Raw genomic sequence first — 18683 nt, 5'->3', positions numbered from 1 at the left:
CTTTTAATTTCAATTGTAAAATATTTTCCTTCTTACTTTTAGACTTGCAACCTTATTTCTGGAGAGAGGGCCCAACAGGATAGGCAGTCTTTACAAAAAGGCTATTTACAAACACTACACAGATGAGACCTATTCCACGGAGATCCCCAAACCTCCCTGGCTTGGATTCCTGGGCCCTATCATGAGGGCTGAAGTGGGTGATGTGATTGTTGTCCATTTAAAGAACTTTGCTTCCCGACCTTACTCTTTGCATCCACATGGCGTTTTCTACAACAAAGATTCAGAAGGTAAGTATCAGTCCTGCGTTACTGGTTTCTTGGCTGTATTTCATAAGTAAGGCAACTGCCAGTTACAGTTCAGGGGATTCTAAGACAGTGACTGTGCAAGCTCATCTGTCTTCTCCCCATCTCCTTCTGCGACTCCTGCTCACTCTCTTCTTCCTTTCCCTTTCCCTTTCCCTGTTTCCTTCCCCCTTCTTTCTCTCTCTTCTTTAAGTTGATATACAACCTGGTGCTGGACTCCCTTGGCACACGCTCCACCACGCCCCTGGAAGCCACTCACTTTCTTCCCTGTTAATCAGCGGTACCTGGGCAGCACACTGGACAAAGAGCCACACACAACAATGGGTTCCAGCGCCCTATCACCAGGAACAGCCTTGGCTGGAGGGACAGTGTCTCAGTGTACGCTGATCCCAGCTTCCCTGCTTCAGGCTGTATCTTTGGTGCCTCCCTTCTGAAGCAGCCCTGTCTTCTTGGGAGTACTTCAAAAGCTTCAACAGCAGTTTTTCCAGTCCTCCCTAATTAAAACATTTTTTAAAAAACAATACTCTTAGGCTCTTGAGCAAGAAGTATGCCTCAGAAGTATTTTTTGCATCCCTGTTGCATTCCTGCTCATGACCACACAGAATGGGTCAAATGGTGTGACACCTGCTACCGCACTGGCTCTGGGGAAGGTGTCAGGCATAGTGCCATTAACTCTGATGAGGCTCACTTCATCAACAAGGAGGAGCTTCTGGGTGTACTAACGTCCCAAGGCAGCCGAACTTGCTACGGTTGCCACAGCCGGCTCCCTCTAAGCAGACAGAGGAGAGACCTCTGCTGAGGAGCACACGATTGGGATTGCCTTTTGTCCTTGGCCCTTTTCCTCTACCCGAAGAGAAGCAAAGCTCCCAGATCTGGAAGTTCTTAGTTGCTGAGGATGAGCATACAAAACTGTGCCAGGTAAACTTTAAGGACTTTTGTAAATATAAGGGATAATCATTGATGCATTTTCTTTAATATAGTTATGTAAAAGTGTTATTTATGCTTCAGGTAAAAAAGTAAAGATGTCTGTGCCTTATTAAATATGGAGAAAATAGGGATGTCTATAAATCTTTAATTTTTATCTTCACTAGTTCATGTTTCTGGGAAGTATACATTAATAAAGCTCATCATATCCTGAGAGATCACCTAATGATTCTAAAGCTCTATAAGGTTCCAGAACCTTTTTTTAAAAACTGTGGCAAAATACACATAATATAAAATTTACCATGTTAGCCATTTTTCAGTGTACAGTTCAATGTCATTAAGCACATTCATAGTATTATGTAATATTCACTACTATCCATTTCAGTACCTTTTCATCATTCCTAACTGAAGCTTTGTACCCATTAAAAAGTGGCTCCTATATCTGCCTTCCCCGCAGTTCCTGGTAGCATCTGTTCTACTTTCTCCATGAATTTGCCTACTCTAGGTACTTCACATAAGTGGAATCATACAATATTTGTCCTTTTGTGACTGGCTTATTTCACTCAGCATAATTTTTCAGGGTTCCATATTATATATAGCATGTATTAAACACTCATTCCTTTTTAATGCCAAGTAATATTTAATTGTATGTATAGTCTACATTTTGTTTATCCATTCATCTGTTAATGGACATGTGGGTTGCTTCTTCCTTCTGTTGTGAATAGTGCTGCTATGAACATGAGTGTATCACAGAGCATTTTGAGAGTTTTATCAAAACCATGAGGCCTTGCATCAGAAAAAATATTTTGTACACAGAATTTTGAACTCAATTTTAAAGAGTGAGCCCTTGAAACTTTTAAGCGTTGAAGTTGAGAGCACCCAGGAAACCTTCTCTACACTCTTGTCTTAATAGGTCTCTTCCATCTCAGGAGTCTGTTGGTTTTCCTCATCGCACTTACCAAATTTGCACAGTATAAGTGTGCTTTTCTGTGTGCTTCCTCATTTGTGTCTGTCTCTACCTTAAAGTGCAGGCTTCCCAGGAGCAGGGACTGGGCTGGGTTCTGCTGGGCACTGTTCCCCACTGCTTGGCATGGGGCAATTGCTCTGTCAACACTTTTTGAATGCCTCCCAGATCTAGACCCATATTATCACTTTGTAAATCAGACATCAGAGAGGAAATGTGCCTGGAACAAATTCTCACAGCTGGTTGGGAGCTGAGCTGTGACAGACCAAGTCTCCTGTCTCCCATCCCAGGGCTCTCCCATCACTCCACACTCTCCTGAGCCTTATGCAGACAGCCAGGCAGCACTTCCCCTTCCTGTGTGCAAACCTCAGCAGGCCCCCACGAGGCCCTAGCTTGCCAGAGGGGCTCTTGGTAAAGTTTGGGGCAAAGGCCAGGTCCCTAATTCATGTATGTTAGATCCTCAACTCACTTCTTCTCACTGACAATATATAGTTTTAAATGTTTTACCTTCTTTCATAAACCTTCCATTGAACACCTACTAGGTGCCAGACATGGACTCTGGGTCCTGAGAATAAAAGATGAATGAATCAGAGGCTATAGTCAAAAATTAACGATTATAAGTAATCAGGATTATTTTGGAGCTCTCAATCTATACCACTGTTCTATATATTATCCTTGCACCAATGCTCTACTATCTTTCTTACTGTGGATTTATAGTAAGTTTTGAAATTGATAGTGTAAATTCCCCCAACTTTGTTCTTCCTTTCCAGGCTTTTTAGCTATTCTAGGTCCTCTGCATTTCCATATAAATTTCATATCAGCTTGTTAATTTTTACCAAAAAAAAGCTAGCTGGAATTTTGATGAGATTACACTAAGGTTTACTCATCACCTGGGGGGAGACTGCCATCTGCATCTTAATGATGAATTGCTATCTTGACAATACTGAATCTTCCAATCAATGAATATGGAATATAAATCTTTAATTTCTATTAACAGTCTTCTAGTTTTTATTGTACCAGATTTGCATTTCTTCCGTTAAATTTATTTCAAAGTATTTTAGTCTTGATGACATTATAAATGGAACTTTTCTTAATTTCATTTTTGCATTGTTTGTTGCTAGTGTATAAAAATACAATTGATTTTTATACATTTATTTTATATTCTACTAACTTGTTAAACTTGTTTATTAGTAGATGTTTAGAGGATGCCTTGAAATTTTCTATATACCGAATCATTATTATTGTGAACAAAGACAGTTTTACTCCTTCCTTACCAATTCGTAAACCCTTAATTTTTTTCTTGTGCCTTATTGCACTGGCTATAACATTCAGGACAATATTTAATAAAGGTTGTGAGAGAAGGCATTCTTGCCTTGTTCCCAGTCTTAGGAGGAAAGCATTCATTCTCCCTCCCATTAAACATGACATTAGCTGTGGGTTTTTCTTTGATGCATTTGATCAGGATGAGGAAGTTTCTATGTATTTCTAGTTTGTTGAAAGTTTTTAATTGGGTAAGTACCAGATTTTGTTAAATGCCTTTCTGTACCTTTTCATGTGATAATGTGCTTTTGTCCTTTATTAATATGTTGTATTACATAATTTATTTTTGAATGTTAAACCAACTTTGCTGGAGTTGGTCTGTGAATATTTTGTTAAGAATTTTTGTGTCTACATTCATGAGAAATATTGGTCTGTAGTTTTCTTGTGATACCTTTACCTGGCTTTGGGATCATAGTAATGTTTGCCTTATAGGATGAATTCAGAGGTATTCCCTCCTCTATTTTCTTAAAGATTGTGTAAAGGATTGGCATTATTTCTCTTTTTAGTATTTGATAGAATTTATACATGAAACCATCTGAGTCTGAGTTTTTCTTTGAGGGAAGATTTTTAATTACTATCTCCACTTCTTTATGTATTATAGGTGTGTTCCAATTTTTTATTTATTCTTGAGTCAGGTTTGGTCATTTGTGTCCTTCTAGGAATCTGTCAGTTTCATTGAAGTTGTCTAATATTTTGGCATAAAATTGTTTAGAACGTTACCTTGGGGTCCTTTTAATTTCTTTATGGTCAGAGTGATGTCCCATCTTTCATTCCTGCTTTTGGTAATTTGTGCCCTTTCTCTTTCTTGGACATTCTAGATAACATTTTCTCAATTTTGTTCATTTTTTTAAAGAACGATTTCTGGTTTCGTCTATTTTTTTATTGTTTTTTTCTCCTTTGTTGAATTTCTGCTCCAATCTTTATCATTTCTTTTTTTCTACTTACTTTCGGTTTAGTTTTCTCTTTGTTTTCTAGTTTCTTACAGTGGAAGCTTATGTTACTAATCTAAGACTTTTCTCCTCTTTTGACATAACTGTTTAAAGATTCATTTTAAGGACTGCTTTAGCTGTATGCCATAAATTTTGATATGTTTTGTCTCCATTTTTATTCAATTCAAAATATTTACAACTTACCTTGTGATTTCTTCTTTGACTGATGGGTTGTTTAGATGTGTGTTGTTTATTTCCAAATATTTGTAGCATTTGCAAGATTTTTGTTAGTTGCTATCAAATTGGATCCCATTGTGATGGGCAGATATACTCTGCATTCTATCAGTCCTTTAAAATTTATTTAGATTTATTCTATGTATAGCCAATTACCTATCATGAGGAATGTTCCATGTGCTGTATATAAAGCAGCTGTATTCTGTAGTCATTAGGTGGAATATTCTATTGATGTCAGTTGGCCAAGTTGGTTGACAATGTTTAAGTCTTCTATACTCTTGTTGATTTTGTTTATTTGTTCTATCAGTTACTAAAAGTGAGGTCTTGAAATTTCCAACAATTATTGAGTTGTGTATTTATCCTTCAGTTATATTAGTTTTTGCATTATGTGTTTTGAGACTCTTTTGTTAGATAGGAATACATTTATAATTGTTATATCTTCCTGATAGATTAACTCTTTTATCATTACAAAATCTTTGTCCCTAATAACATTTCTTATCTTAAAATCTAGTTTGTCTATTATTGAGAGCCACGTTATCTGTCATATTGTTACTTGCATTCTTTTGCTCTCAACCTGTCTGTGTCTTTGAATCTGACACACAGATTGCATATAATTGGATGTCACTTTTTTGTCTAGTTAGGCAATCTTTGCATCTTTGCATATTGATTGGGATATTTAAGCCATTCACATTTAATGTAATTATTAGTTGGTTTAATCTACACGTGCCATTTTGCTACTTATTTTCTTTATGCCTTCTGTGTTTTTTGTTCCTCTAACTCTCCTTTATGCTCTCCTTGGTTGTTAAATATTTTTTATATGTACTACTTATATTCCTATGTTGATCTTTAACTATATATTTTTGAACTATTTTCTTATTGGTTGGCCTAGGGATTGTAATATTCATTTTAACTTATTACAGCATATTTCATATTTTTACCAACTTAGTTATGGCACTATATAGAAACTTTGCTCCAATAAAACTCCATTCTCTTCCCCTCTTTTGTGCTATTATTGTCATATTGTCATTACATCTCTTTCTATATAAACTCAATAATGTGCTATTATATGGAGTACTTTATATTACCTTATGACTTAATGAAGAGAAGAAAGGAAAAATATATTTATAAAATCTTTTATATTAACTTAAATATTTCCCATTTCTGGTTCTTTTGATTTGTCCTGTGGATTCAAGTTACTCTCTGGTGCCATTTCTTTTTAGTCTGAAAGGCTTCCTTTAGTATTCCTTGTAAGACAGGTCTGCAAGCAACAAACTATTCAGTCTTTGTTTATTTAGAACATCTTTATTTTGCCTTCTTTTTTTTTGAGGGATAGTCTTGCTGAATATAGTATTCTTGGTTGGCATTTTCCCCCAGCATTTTGCATATGTCATCCTACTATTTTCTCATCACCAATGTTAAGATGGAAAGTCAACAGTTAATTATGTTAATGCTTCCATGTATGTGATGAGTCATTTTCCCATTTTCAATTATTTCCTCTTTGCCTTTTTTTTTTTCAACAGCTTGACAACAATGTGTCAAGGTATGCATTCGTTGTATTTATCCTACTTATGGTTCTTTATGCTTCTTTGATGTGTGGATTCATGTTTTTCATCATTTGGAAAAATTTCAACCATTATTTATTCAAATGTTTTTCTGCCCCCTTTGGCACACTATTATACATATGTTAATACATCTCGTGTTGTCCTACAGATCTCTGAGTTCTGTTTATTTTCTTCATTTTCTCCTCTCTTTTTCAGATAGGATAGTTCTATCCATCTTCAAGTTAGTGAACTTTATTCTTTTGTCATCTTGAATCAACTGCTGAGCCCCTCTAGTGAGTGTTCTTCTTCATTATTGTACTTTTCAATGCCAAAACTCCAACTTGATTCTTTTTTATAATTTCTATTTCCTTATTCAGAGTCTCCATTTGCTGAATCATTTTGCTCTACATTCCTATAATTATTTAAACAGTTTCTTTTAGTTGCTTGAAAATGTTTATAATAGATGCTTTAAAGTCTTTGTCTGCTAAATTCAACATCTAGAGACACTTAGAGATAGTTTCTATTGGCCTCCCTTTACTGGGTCATATTTTCTTGTTTCTTTGAACATCTCATTTTGTTGTTGAAAACTGGACATTTTGGAGAGTATATTACAGCAACTGTGGATTCATATCTCTCCATTATCCAAGGCTGTTTCTGTTGTTTGTTTGCTTTTTTGTTTAGTAACTTGCCTAGGCTAAATCTGCCAAGTCTGTCTTCCCTATAGTGTGTGGCTCTGAAGTTTCTGCTCTTTTTATTTTATGTTTTTATTTTTAAACCTGGCTGCTAAGGGGTTGCCTCTCTATCTGCTTAGCTTTGAGGTCAGGAAATGATTGATCAGAGGTTGTGCTTATATGTCAGTAAGTCTTGTGTTTCCTGCCATTGGATCTGTGGCTGGATGGGGAACACACTCAAAGTTTAGGTGGTTTTTGTCTGCCTTGGCTTTTACTTTATGCTGGGCCCTTGGCCTCTCCTCTTTACATGCGCACAATATTGGAGTCAGTCGTAAGTATGCAAATAACCAACAGTCAGCCGTTTTTCAAGCATAAACATTGCTGGATACCTTTATTTAACTTCCAAAGCACTGAAATGGTCATCTTTTTATTTTTAAATGAGTTCCATCTACTTTTATAGTTCCATTTGCAGGGAGAGGATTTGCTGACCTCCTCACTCTCTTAGTAATTTTTTTTATCTTGGCAATAGTTGAAAGGTTGCTCGCCTTAGAGTCTTTGCTCAATCCAACTTAGTATTTACTGTGAACTAGACACAATACTGGACACTGGGGGCCACAAAAATGAGTAAATACATTGTTGTTGCCCCCAAGATATTCATCAAGGGAGACACAGAGAATGAAACTTAGAAGTGGGTGCGTAGGTGGAACTAACATTAATTGAGCAATTACTACATGCCAAAGTCCATGGTAGAGCTCTTACACACATTATTTTATTTAATAATAGGATTAACTAGTACTTTCTTGATCTCCATGTGAAACAAAATTAAGTAATTAAGACTATTTAAAAATATTTTTTTTAATATAGAAAAGCATAAAAAAAGAGGAAAATATTCTATAGTCTGATTCTGTATATATCCACTAAAGTTGTTTCAGGGCAAAAAATTACACAAAAAGTAGTATATGAATATGGTTAGTAATTTTCAAAAGTACAAAAAGATATAAAAAGAAAAGTGAATATCCTGCTTCACTTGTTTCTTACCTGAAAGTCAATCACCTTTAAAAATTTCTTTTAAATTTCTCTTAGAGATTTTTTTTACATATATTGGCATTTGTGTGCCTATGGTTATGTCTGTTTATATATTTGCTCAATTATGCTAAAAAGATTATATTATAATGCTATTATGTACTTTGTTTTCCACTTTTTACTTCATCTTGGAGATTTTCTTGTATCAGTACATGTAGAAAGACTTCCTTTAAAGTTGTACAATATTCTACTGTATAAACATGCCAGTTTGGTATTACTTAGGTTGCTTTCAGTTTTAGATTGATACCAGCAATTCTACAATGAATATTCCAGTTCATGTATTTTGAAAAATATATTCAAGTATGTTTCTGGGGCAAATTCTTAAAAGTGAAATTACTGGTTATATCCATACATTTTTTTAATAGGAATTGGCAAGTTGTCCTCCAAAAAATGCACATTTACTCTTCTAACATTTGTTTATGAGCTAGCCTGTTTCCTCCACTACCCCATCAATCCTCAATAATCTCAAATCTAATGGGTGGATATTTGTATATTACAATTTCTAAAAGCCCATATATCCTAGAATACATACAACCAATGAATGTTTTTTAAATACTCTTAAATTGTTTATGCTAGCACTGTTAAAAATCTTTATCAAACTCCTTCTTGGGAATGAGTTTAAGAACAATTCAGTAAGTTACCCACCCCAAAATCACTTCTTACTTAATATTCCATTTAATTTGGATCACAAATGATATTCCTTACCTTCAGTGGTCACCCCGAGGATTAGTTTGGGGACTTTGACCCCTCCTTTCAGTAATAGCTATCAACCACTCTATAATAAGCTAAAGAAAAGATAGTAAGTAAACTGTGAATAAAAGAATCTCTGGAAAAATTTCTATTTGTAATGATTTGTATCATATAGTCAAAACCAAATGAACAATCTCAGTTCAAGCTTCAAAACAAGACTACTACCTGCTCACCCTCCCTCAATTCCTGATCACCAACCTCTCCATATATAAATTCAGAAGGTTCAATTCCTGATCATCAACCTCTCCATATATAAATTCAGAAGGTTCAATTCCTGATCACCAACCTCTCCATATATAAAATCAGAAGGTTCAATTCATGATCATCAACCTCTCCATATATAAATTCAGAAGGTTCCAAGTCAAGAATTTTATTCATAGGGCTTTGGATAAAGACAGTGTATGGTAATGCCACTCATTCATTATTTTATTCAACAGATATGCATTGAGCAGCCACCATACCAAATACTGGGGTGGATCTTGCACATGTAATTATTAACAAAAAGAAACCTGGTTTTCATGGAGCTTATAGTCTAACATGAGAGACAGGCATTAAGCAATTATACACACAATACATGTACATAATTAAAAACTTAAGCAAATGCCATGAATAAATAATAGCTAATGTTTATTGCATGCTGACTATACAGTAGGTGCTATGATAAATGTTTTATAGACATTATGTCATATGAGCTTCAACAACTCTGAGGTACATATTATAATTATTATAATTATAATTATTATCATCTTCCATGTAAGACTCAAAAAAAAGGGATGAAAATTCCCCAAGTCACAGCTAACAAGTGATGGAGGTATGTTCTGATTCCAGGCAATCTAACTTCAATGGCTGTGAACCTAACCACTGACATTACTACCCTTTTCTCTGTGTGAATGCGCTTTAGAAAACTGACCTAATACAGGGAGTTCAGAATTGCCTGAGGCAGACCATGTTGGGACTTGCAATCCATGTTCAACACATTTGAACTTCATCCCCAAGAGTGTCAGGAAGGTATGGAATGATTTTAAGGAGAGAAAAATATAATCAGATTTGAGAGTTGAAAAGATCATTCTCGGAAATGGATTAGAGAGGCAAGTGATGCAGTGAAGCCAGCGAGGAGGTTACTGCAGAGGTCTGCGTGAGAGAGAATGCTGTTGGGACTAGGTTCATGATGGTAGAGATGGACAAAGTGGATGAACCTGAGAAGAAGCAAGGACAGGAAGACGAAGAAGATAAAAATGCTTCCTTTGTATCTGGCTTTGAATACTGGCGATACCTTTCATTGAGAAAGGAGGAAATGGCTGAGGACCAGGTTTGGGAGAGGAGAGCTAGGGTTCTATGAAATCATTTTGAGATTCCCAAGTGGAGTTGTCCAATAGATAGTAGGATATCAGTGTAAAGTTCAGAGGTCAGGTCCAGGTTAGACATGAGTGGGAGTGACTGGCATGTAGCTGGTTGGGCTGCTGTGGGGAAGGCGACATCAACCAGGGAGGGAGCTCTGGCATGGATGGAAAGAAGCCATTCTACCGTGAGGATTTCTGACAATGAATGGCAGTTAGAGGAGAATAAACTGGAAAATTAGACTGAAAAAAAAACCGCCAAAAAGTGCAATGTACAGGAGCCAAGGGAGAAGAATTATTTTAAGAGGGAGTGAAATGACAGTATGATCAAATGCTGCTGAGAGGTTAGGTAACACAGGAATTTTTTTTAAATGTCATTTAGATTTCATGGATAGTGGTGGCACTCTGGGATTTTTCTATTCCTCTATCATGTTGTACCAATTATCAAATTAGAAACAGTAAACTACATTTAGTTTAACGTTGAGTAAAAATGGTTTTGTCAAGTACTTTTTAGTTATATTCTTAGCTTGTATTGAGAGACAATGTATGAAATTATTTTTAAAAATAACATTTTTGCCTCCTGTGGAAACCATTCTTGAACACATCAAAGACATAATTCATTATGTTATTCAATAATTTGTATACAATGATTTTCTTGAAAATATTCCCTTAGAATTTAGTGCCAGCAAAAAGTTCCTCTCTCTTAAGGAACTGGCAAGTTTCCTTTTATTGGACAAAGAAACAATATAACCTCATTATATTACTGATAATATTAAATCTACCTATAACAATATCTAGATCTAGATATAACCAGGAAATTCAGAGCTATACTTAATATTGAAGAGCTCTAACTAAGTTTAGTCAATTAATTAACTAATTAATATCCTGCTTCCTTTATATAGGTTTTGCTCTCTGACTTTATCTTTTGGATATTTTAGAGCATAGGGGTTTAATTTATAAAATGATTCATGTTCTTTTCAGAATAAAAGTAATTAAAAATGAACATGGAAAATAAAGTTTTATATAAATATATACATAAAAAGAAAGTATGCAAAAATAAAGTGAAAAAAGATTTAATATAAATAGTCTGTCCACTATATTCCCAGTAAATTGTGGGGAGGTATCAGTGTAGTGGGAAGTCAGACACAATTAGGTTGAAATCTGGCCCCACCACATGCTAGCAGTGTTACCGTGACTTAATCTAAAAGTAGATATTAGTACTTACTGAATGGGGTTGCTTCGAAGAATGAGGTAAAATACCTAGTGCATCTGCTGGCATGTGATTGATATCCCATACAGGTTTGTTGAATGAATTTGTGAACAAATGTAAGCATCTGGCTTTGTGCAGGACACTTCAGATACATTGTGCCATCTTGTTCTCACATCCCTGAGGGGTAGATATCAACATTCCAGCTTTACGGATAGAAAACCAATGCATTGAGAATTTAAGTACCTTGCCTCAATCCTACAGGAAATAAATTTTACTTCATATGTGTTTGATTTCAAAGCTTTGGCCCTGTCCGTGTTGGTATGTGACCTCTGTGTTTTAACTATGTCTTATCTTTTCTTGGATAGGAGCTCTGTACCCAGATGGGACATCTGGAAGGAACAAGGATGATGATATGGTTCCTCCTGGGAAAAACTACACCTATGTCTGGCCAGTGAGAGAAGAATATGCCCCTGCTGAAGCAGACACCAACTGCCTGACCTGGGTGTACCATTCGCACATTGATGCCCCTAAAGATATCTGCACTGGGCTAATTGGCCCACTACTGGTGTGCAAGGAAGGTAAAGAGGCTCTTCCCACTGCCATCTTCCAGGGGGGACCTGTACCCAGGTGTGTTAAAAAGTCTATATAAACTTCAGGTCTTGTTTTGCCTGCCTCTTGTGCCCTTGCTCCCTTTCTGTAAGATTAGAGAAATTCTTCTAACATAGAAGATCAACCTGACACCCTAGTAGGAACAATAATTTTAGACTTCTGTCTAAGAACTGTCATAGCAATCTGAAACTTACATGCTTTTTTTTTTTAAAGAACATTCTATATTAAGAGCTGTTCATATCACAATTATGCCACACTTAGGAAAGTGAAAAATGTAGTCAAATGACCAGGGGTGGTTTTGCTTCATTATTTCACCTGCAAAATCACGTGTCTATTTTATTCCCTACTCATTGATTTAGTGTGTCCGTGCTCTGTCAATAAAGTTGACTTCCTTTAGAGATAGCTAGGTTTTCACGTCTGTAGCTATGAAGACTGCTGTTCTATGACTTTCCTCTTCTACAGTTCTGTCATTTCCATTAAAGTCCTTCACTGCTTTTATGTTGCAGTTACTCTTGTACATATAGATATTTGACAAACTTCAAACCTATCTGATACCACTGGCTGAAAGCAAAGCTTACCTTGATTTACTTTACTTTGGACTTTTTTCTCTGATTTTTTTGAATGTTTGGTAGGTATCCTGAATACATATTCAGGGACAAGGACTGATGTGGACCGAGAGTTCATTATAATGTTTACTCTGGTGGATGAGAATCAAAGCTGGTACCTTGATGAAAATATCAGACATTTCTGCACTGACCCTGACTCAGTGAACAAAGAAGATGCCGTTTTCCAGAGGAGCAACAAAATGCACTGTGAGTGTCTCCCACATTATCAAATACACACTGAGTGCCTTCTGTGTATCTGATACTATGAGGGAGGAGTGATTGAATAGATATCAGAACCTAAAACAACTGGAGAAGGGACAATAGACATAAGCTAAATTGGGTAGGACAAAGGTATGGCACAGAAAATGGAAGAATTAGTGTTATAATCAGGAAAGAATCAGGAGGTAAGCCCAGAGGATGAAGGGTGGTTTAGACTGAAAGGAGAAATAAGAATGAATCATTAACAATCCTGTAGTTTGCAACCTCTTGTTTATCCAGTAACCATTTTCTGAGGTGTATTTCAGGAACTACTCTGTGTGTGGGGTGCAAATACACACTTGTGAATTTGATGTTTCCCAGACTTTCTTTAAACCAACAACATTTACTGAGCATTCACTGTGTACCAGGCCCTGGGTTTATTGAAAGCAATGAATTTCTATAGTTATGCTGTCCACTGAGACAGAACACTTACCCATGCCTGTTTTGCAGAGTAGTGGCTTAAAGAAGAATTTTAGGAAGTGGGGATTAATAAACATTCCCCTCCTTCCTGAACATAAAGGACATCTTCAATATCAACAAACACCCCTGTCATTCATTCATTGACAAATTTCCTTCATCTTTGCCTGTCTCTCCAAGTCATCCTAACCAAGGCAGCAGCAATATAGTCATAAACTCATAGGAAAGAGGGAAGGAGTTGAAGATCATCTGACCTTTCCCAGTTTACAGATGGAGAAATTGAGGTCCAGAGACTATCAGTGACTTGCCTAAGGTCAAAGTGATAAGGGCCAGAGTCACCTGAGAGAACCTGAGGGAGAAGTCCCACAGCAAATCAATCGTCATTTGGTTATGTTTGGTTTCTTCCTGGGACTACATTTCATGAAAGGTGCCATGCTTTTCTGCACAAAAACATTACAGGCAGTGACCTGCACTACATCGTGACCTGTCCTGGGGTAGGGACTGCCCTTGTTTCTGGTCTGGCTCACCTGTGCAGGGGAGTCCCCTCCACTCATGTGTTTCTCTTTTGCAGCCCTCAATGGATACGTCTTTGGAAACTTCCCTGAGCCTGAAATGTGTGTGGGTGAATCTGTGTCCTGGCACCTCTTTGGGATGGGGAATGAGATAGACATCCATTCCATCTATTTTTATGGTAACACCTTCATCAGCCGAGGACGTCGGACTGATGTCGTCAACTTGTTCCCAGCCACCCTCCTCACGATAGACATGATAGCTGAGAATTCTGGGAAGTGGATGATAACCTGCCAAGTTAATGATCACCTACAAGGTAAAAAAAGAAAAAAAAAAAAGACAAAGACCAGTGTGGAGATGCCTAGAATGCCACAATTAAACCACACAATCGATGAGGCTCATTCAGTGTCTGCTGTTAGATTCTTATATATATTATATCTAAATATTAATTATATAGGAAAATGTGCAATGCTAATTTATTTACCATCCTATCAACAGATATTTATTGAGCACTTCCCTATGAACAAGGCAGGAAGTGATGGAAAGAAGTGATAAGATTTTCAAGGGGCCTACAACCTAGTACTGAGACATAGGTAGACATCTACAAAATGAATAAAAATTTGAAACAGAATGATAAGTGCTCTTTGGGTGCTATAATCACTTTTCTGGAGCAATCAGAGAGGCTTCCTGAGGAATTGGCTCCTCACCTGACCCTTGAAACATGGGTAGGAATTGAACAGATGAAGAAAGGAAGAAAGGCTTGCCAGGTAGAGGAAGTAATATAAACTGAGAAAAGGACATGTTCTATGGGAGCAACTGTAAATGGAATAATGAATTTTTAACCTTGGAAAGTAATTTATACATAATGTGGATCAAACCCTCATTCAATTCCTGAATTTCCTTTGTAATCTCTCTCAAGTAACTGTAGCAGTCCATTTCATTTCTGGGGTGCTCTGTTAGGATGTTCCTCCTTACACTGAGACAAGGTCCATTTAGTTTCAAAATCCTATGATAGGTGCACGATAAACATTTGCTGACTTAAATGCCTGTTGAATGACTTAGCCCTGGTTCCCTGGGACCATACAGACCAGGTCTTTACTCCGCCGGACCCTGGGCTAATGGCAGAGGAACAATGAGAGAAAAATCTAGAGAGGCAGACTGGGTTCCCGTAGCAAGAGCTTTAAATGGCAAGGCTGAGGAGGTGGGACTGTGTCTGGAAGGCAACAGTGAGTCCTTCTAGATCGTTAGGCCACAGCAGTGACATAATCAGTGCAGCAATTTAGGAAGATAAATATGATACCCATGTGCAGAAAAGATTCAGTGGAGAGACTGTGGCCATTGGACACTAGTTAAGAAGTACTGGCAGATTTGAGTAATGACATTATAAAAGGTCTGGCCTAAATGGTGAAAACAAGAAAAGAAAAAGAAAAAGAAAAGAAAATCACACATTTTTTTCTTCAGTGAAAACTGAAGAAAAAAATGTGTGATTAAATTTGGATACTGACAAACAACACGCAGTCACTAACAGTTACAAGGATGCAACTTTTCAGGGTTTCTTTGATACCACATTCTTGTTCCCACCAAGCTTAAACAGCTCATCTTAGCACTAGTCAGCTGAGTTATTCCAGTGAAATTCAACTCAGCACATGATCAGTTAATATGTACCAGATTCTGTTCTGGGAAGACAAAGATGAAAAGGGAAAGTTCCTATTCTCCCCGCCCACCCCAGTTTAACTGCTGTATAATCAACAGATAGGAATTGTATATAGTTAAGATGTGCAACTTAATGTTTGGAGGTATGTATTCATATCAAACTGAACACTCCAGCTAATTAACACATCCATCACCTGCATAGTTTCCATTTTGTGTGTGTGTTTGTGGGAAGACCACTTGAGGTCTCAATGGGTACAAAGTTCCCATTATGCAAGATGAATGAGTTCTGGAGATCTCATGTACAGTATAGTGACTGTAGCCAATATTGCATGATGCAATTGAAATTTCCTAAGAGGGTAGATCTTAAGTGTTCTCGCAACAAGATCCCTATTCGTGCAGGGTCCCATGCTGTTAAATGTGGGAAGAAACTACTTTTAAAATAATTAGCACCTTAGAAACAGTGAAATTGCTAAGGTTGCAGAGTAGTTGTGGATATAACCTGATGTTTATACATTACTGTATATAAACGGTCCAAACTCTCAGAAACAATTACTGTAAAAAAATTTGAAAGTACATATATTTGATTTTGAAAATCAGTAATTCCATTTTGAGATAATAGTGTCACATTTTCCTTTTCAAAAATTTATGATTTATATTTATTAATCTTATATAAATTAGATTTATTTTGCTGTATATCCTTCCTCACCATTTTCTAGATTTTTTCACATAAATGCAAGTTATTTATAAAATGAAATCAATCTATTAATTACTATCCTGTAGCTTATTTTCTTTTACTTATTAATATATCAGAAATATATTTTCATGTCTGTGAACATAAAGCTACTTCAGCATTGCTAATCCTTCCAGTTTCCTTGATAAGGAGATTAGTACGATTTACTTAACCAATACTCTACTGCTTAACACTTATATTTTCCCCCATTTTCTCTTGCTGTGATAAACGGTATTGTTTATAAACATCAATTTATAGATACTTTTATATTTCTGTCTGACAGTTGAAGGAAAACTTCTAGATTCAGAATTCCTGGGTCCAAAAATTTAAATGTTCATAAAGTCAAATCTTTCAGTCTTTTCTGTGTGATTTCTTTCTGAGCATTTGTATCTTGGCTTATGATTTTCCTCTGTTCGGCAGCTGGTATGCTGGGACAATACAATGTCGGTAACTGCAAAGGTGATATTTCTCACCCCAAGATGAAGGGTCAAGAGAGGCACTACTTTATAGCAGCTGAAAAAATTCTTTGGGATTATGGTCCTCAAGGCTATAACAAGTTCAGTGGTCTTCCCCTAAATGTCTCTGGCAGGTAAGCACTTTGCTTAAGCCTCTCATAAGAGATGCATCTCTTAGTCTTCTCCCTGTGACCTCATTTGTCCTCCAGGCACTGCTCCTGTGAGCACACACTGCAAAGATGGCATAATGACACCACTTCGGAGTTCGGAGCCCCATAATGTATACACTGCTGAGAACTGGTAGTGTGTATATTGTTTCATAATTTACTGGCTAAGTCAAAGCCATAGTCATTTCATTCATTTATCAAACATTTCTTGAGCACCTACAACATGCAAACTGCTGTACTAAGTGCCATGGGAATTAACAAACTGATGGAGACTAGAATAAGGCCTTTGCACATATGGAGCAGACAGTTTTGACACAAGGTTCTCTTTCAATGGAGATGAACTAGCCAAGGAAAGTTACACTTTTCAGTTTAAGGTCAGCCTGATGTATGTTATACCCCTCTACTGAAAATGTCCTTTTCCTCTCTGGCTAGTAAAATTCCATCTTCTCTTCAAGATCTAATTCAAATGTCACATCTTAAGTGAAGTTTCCCTGACTCCTGAGTCATTGTTCGTCATTTTCTTCTGGGCTCCCAAAACATAGTATTTTTTTAATTGAGCCTAACAATTCATTAAGTAGATGTGGACTCCTGCATCTTGTTATTATAGAATCATATACAATGATATCTATGAAAGCATTTAAAAGTGTATAGTACAATATCATAAATGATTGCAATTACCCTATGATTTTTTTTATGTTTGAGGGAATGTTTTAAAATTCTCTTTGTGATTAGTAAGACACACTTTGTTGCTTTCATTGTAAATTTCATTAATTCATTCTTCCACAAAATGGATGCACTTGAACGTTGCCTAAAAAATCTGTGTAAGCCATATATGAAAAACTCTTGGAGAGCAACATTCTTTATTGACCAGTATTTCTCCATGAACAGAATGAGAATTAGCAATCAATGTCTTAGAAGCCTTCTAGAATTCTGAAGCACCTTATAAAACATGAAATGTAAAATTAAATTCAACTAATATTTAATGTGATACATGAAAGCACTATGTTACTATGAGACATGAGGGATGCAAGGTCTAAAACAATGTTTCCACCCTGAGGTGGAGAAAAAAGCTGTATGCAGAGAAGAAAAGTAACTTTGCAAGTTACAAATAAGACTAAGATGAATCACTAAGAGAACCAGGCAATACTTGCCAGAGAAAGTTGGACTTCAGCAGAGTCCTGAAAAATGACAGAATTCATGTGAGTGAGTAGTAAGGAGAAGGGAATTTAGATGTATGGGTTACTCTTCAGATCAGAATTACAGGTTGGGGATTTGCATAGGGCGTCTGTATAGGGCAATAGGCAGAGAAGTGGGGTACACTGGATATCAATTGCAGAAGTCCTATATTCCTTCCAAAGTTTATTTGTGTACGCTGAGAAACAAATGGGGTGCGCCAATGTTAAGACAGAGGAAGCAGTGTGTGCAGCTAGAGGCTGATATAATGGTCCAAACGCATGGTGAGGAGGGCATGTACTGGGTTTGTGGCAATCGGAAGAAAAGAAAGGAAGAGATGCAAAATGGGCACAGAAAAAGGAAGGGTGCATAAAAAGGCTACAAAGTAAGGCTGGACAAGGTAGGAGGATGAGGTAGAAAAAGAAGTCAAAAAGCTTGTGTGCCGGCAAGAGTGATGGTGCCATTGACAGAGACAGGGTAGGCTAGAGACAGTACTGGTCAGAATTTATGTTATTGTTTTTTACAAGTTCAAGTGTGGTATTTCATGCTTTTGGTTTATATGATAACTCTCCATTAATTAAACCATCTGATTAACTAGACACTCCACTCCTTAATCATGCCAGATATCAGAGTTTACTCTATGCAGAGACTATTCATATTGACATCAGCAAGAGATAGAGGGATGCTTATTCTGCAAAGAAACCAGTTAGCTCTTTGTTACTTTGTAGGACACCTTTCTGGGACTCCAATACTGGTAAGTAAGGTGTTTACCTGTGCTTTCTTTGGTTGATGGACCTCTGGGGAAGACAGTACAAAGGCTAAGACAGAAATGAGCTTGAGC

At 36.7% G+C, this 18683-nt stretch overlaps 1 protein-coding gene and 1 long non-coding RNA gene across 4 annotated transcripts in view; one reads left to right on the top strand and one right to left on the bottom strand.

Annotated features, from left to right (window-relative positions):
* Positions 1-18683, bottom strand: part of LOC130684857 (uncharacterized) — a 134167-nt gene that overhangs the window by 66415 nt on the left and 49069 nt on the right. The window lies entirely within an intron of this gene.
* Positions 1-18683, top strand: part of HEPHL1 (hephaestin like 1) — a 77662-nt gene that overhangs the window by 19691 nt on the left and 39288 nt on the right. The window contains exons 2-6 of one of the 3 annotated variants that reach the window (XM_036923303.2): positions 43-287; positions 11631-11843; positions 12507-12686; positions 13726-13980; positions 16468-16636. In XM_036923303.2, the coding sequence (XP_036779198.2) occupies positions 43-287; positions 11631-11843; positions 12507-12686; positions 13726-13980; positions 16468-16636 (1062 nt within the window). Of the gene's footprint in view, positions 1-42; positions 288-1012; positions 1221-6188; positions 6214-11630; positions 11844-12506; positions 12687-13725; positions 13981-16467; positions 16637-18683 lie in introns of those variants that run through there. The other 2 variants (XM_057507109.1, XM_057507108.1) reach the window with 2 other exon arrangements.

The sequence above is a fragment of the Manis pentadactyla genome, chromosome 9 (assembly GCF_030020395.1).
Source record: "Manis pentadactyla isolate mManPen7 chromosome 9, mManPen7.hap1, whole genome shotgun sequence".
Taxonomy (NCBI): Eukaryota; Metazoa; Chordata; class Mammalia; order Pholidota; family Manidae; genus Manis; species Manis pentadactyla.
This window is presented reverse-complemented; position numbering and strand designations above follow the sequence as displayed.